The 2,904-nt window shown below is 33.9% G+C and overlaps 1 protein-coding gene across 1 annotated transcript; it reads left to right on the forward strand.

Annotated features, from left to right (window-relative positions):
- Positions 1–668: 668 nt before the first annotated feature.
- Positions 669–1,810, forward strand: LOC110792098 (uncharacterized). Its single transcript, XM_021996909.2, has one exon. It carries the CDS (start codon positions 788–790, stop codon positions 1,481–1,483), a length of 696 nt encoding a protein of 231 aa, XP_021852601.2. The 5' UTR covers positions 669–787; the 3' UTR covers positions 1,484–1,810.
- The last annotated feature ends 1,094 nt before the right edge of the window (positions 1,811–2,904 follow it).

Here is a 2,904-nt window from a genome sequence, read left to right on the forward strand (position 1 = left end):
GATTTTCCTACCTTTTTTGTAACCTGTATAACAGGTTATAAAATCTAAATATTTTAGTTTTCAAATACATTTATGACACATAAGCGTGTCATATTACCAATGTGACACGGCTTAAAGGTCACATATTACGACCTTTATTATTTCCGTATATTTTAATAATATTGACTTTAAAGTATCGTGGATAAGATTGTATCATGTTATTTTACAATGTGTCCATAAGATAATTGTCAATATTGACTCATTTTACGTAGCAAAAAAAAAATCACCCTCGCACACATTACGAGTTAAGTTTTTTCAATCAATAAAACTAATTAGCCCAGATTCTATCCTTCAACCGGCCACATTTTAACAAACTCGACCCAACTCAACAAATAATCTCCTTTCATAGAGACATCTTCAAGTGAGTTGCATACTCCAACTATCCTTGTTGCTTAAATAACGACTAAACACAACCTAATAACATTAGAAAATATTATTACACAACCAGTTATATCATACATATATAAACTCAGTAATATTCCCGGCCCATAACCCCACACTCCATGGATTCAGAGTCATAGACTCAAGTCATGGTACATGAAAAATTGAAAATGAAGGTCCACCTTGACAACTCAACTCAATTCAACTGAATAAAGAGAGAAAGTAACAAAGACCCATCAACCATTCCTTAACCTCAATATTCTCCCTATATCAACCCAACTAAACCCCCCAGATAAGACTTCTTCCTCTCTATCTCTCTCTCTAACTTTCTCTCTCCTCCAATTCTCTCACCCACAAAACCTCAACCATGAAGAAACTTTACCGCAAAGGTCAAGTCCACCCTTCACCACCACCACAACCACCTTCACCACCACCTTCATCTGACCAGTTTTCTCTCTCTTACCTCCCAGCCGCCATCCTCACCCTCGCCTTATCTCTCTCTTCCCAAGACCAACAAGTCTTAGCTTACCTTCTCTCTTGCTCTTGCTCTTCTTCTTCCTCTTCTCCTTTTGATTTCGATCCTTCTAAATCTTCTTCCAAAAAACAGAGCATCCATCTTCTTCAACAACACCCTTCTTCTTTCACCTGTTACTGCTTCTCCTGCTACACTAATTACTGGGCCCTCTGGGATTCCTCCCCTAACCGCCAGCTTATCCATGAGATTATCGACGCTTTTGAAGACAATCTCATGTCACAAAGGAAGATGAAGAAGAAGAAGAACAAACAAGGGGGCTTAACTAGAAGAGAAAAAAGGAAGAACAACAACAACAAAGGAAGCTTGGATACTAATAGTATCATTAGTGATACTAATCAGAAAGTTAATGACGATATCAATCATGCAAATGGGTTGGATGGGTCGGGCCTCGTTAACACTGAGGTGGCCCGAGTTGACTCAGTGGAAGAAGAAGAAGAAGAAGGTGAAACAGGGGAGGTGAAACAGGGGTCTGTAAGGAAGATTGTGAGTTTCATTGGAGAGAGGATTTGGGGAAGTGTTTGGGGTTAAATTAATTAAAAAAATGTGGGTTTAATTTTGCTACTATTATGTGAAATTATGAATCTGCTTAATTAATTACTCCTTTTTTCAGTTTCTTTTAGCTGTTCTGTTCCAAATTTTCAATCTCCCCTGTTTTTTGTACTGTATAATTATGTAAAATATATGGGCAATTTTGTTATTCTCATTTATTTATTTTAATTTGTACTGCAGAAAGGAAAAAAAGCGTACAAGTATATGTTTGATTCATGTAAATGTAAATATGATGTAACCCAATCAATTTTAGGTTGGAAATAAATTGATTTTTATCCCTCCTTTTATGGGGGGTTGCTCCGTTTATACCATATTAATTACATGCATACTTTTTATTTTTTATCCACTTTGGGTTGGTTGGTTGGTGAATGAAGTTGAACTATATATGGAGTAATGTTGAGTGTTATTGATAGATGAAATAACATGTCATTCTTCCCTTTGAGAAAGAAGGGTAAATCAAGATTGAGCAATTTGTTGAATTCAGATGGCATTTTAGATATTTTACGGGGCACTCGAGGTTTAATCCCACTTAACAAGAGGGTAGTTTTGGAATAAAAACACGGGAGAGTAGGTGATTACTTTGTCCAATATAGAGAAGAGAGGGGTTCATTACTGAAAGTTAAGCATGAAAGTTAAGCATTGAATTTTTAACTTACTAATATAATGATGGTAAAACATTGTTAATCTATTTGTGCCCTTTTATTTAATAATTACCTAGCCATAATAAGTCAAAAGAAATAGGTTTATGCAAGTATTAGTAGGATATTTTAGGATTAAAATATCATAAAGATGTAGTATTATTACTTGAGAAGGGTTGATCAATGATGCTTCAAGGTCACCTTTTAGTGGGTCTCATTATAAGCATTGAATAATTTGAATTAGCCCTACTTATTATTCGTTGCACTCCATAAACATCATTTAATTTGTCTCATTTTATATTCCATTTCATGTATGCCTGTATGGGTTCCAATTCTCCTACTTTTGCTATGTCAACAAATATTCCATTGTAATCTCCCATTATTTCTTTTATTTCTTCCTATTTTGAAGGTTTTTTTTAGGATATAAAGTCAAAGGAGTAAGAACAAATAAAGATACTAATACCGCTTATACTTAAATGAAGTATGATATTTTTGTTAATAAATTTCAATTTGTCAAAATAAGTATAAATATATTTATTTGTTTGGACAAAGTCAAAATAAAGAAAAATAATAATCATCATGTACTCATGTCTTTTCAGGTATATTAATCTTAATAGGTTTTTCTTCTTGAAGACGTACTTTTGTGTAGTGGTCAATATTGGAAAATTATAAGAATTAATACGGACTAAGTACCCTGAAAAATACTACAGAGTACGTAACTAGGCAAATGTACAGTGTATATGAGTTTTCTTTCTTTCTTTC

Source organism: Spinacia oleracea, chromosome 5 (genome assembly GCF_020520425.1).
Source record: "Spinacia oleracea cultivar Varoflay chromosome 5, BTI_SOV_V1, whole genome shotgun sequence".
NCBI classification, from domain to species: domain Eukaryota; kingdom Viridiplantae; phylum Streptophyta; class Magnoliopsida; order Caryophyllales; family Amaranthaceae; genus Spinacia; species Spinacia oleracea.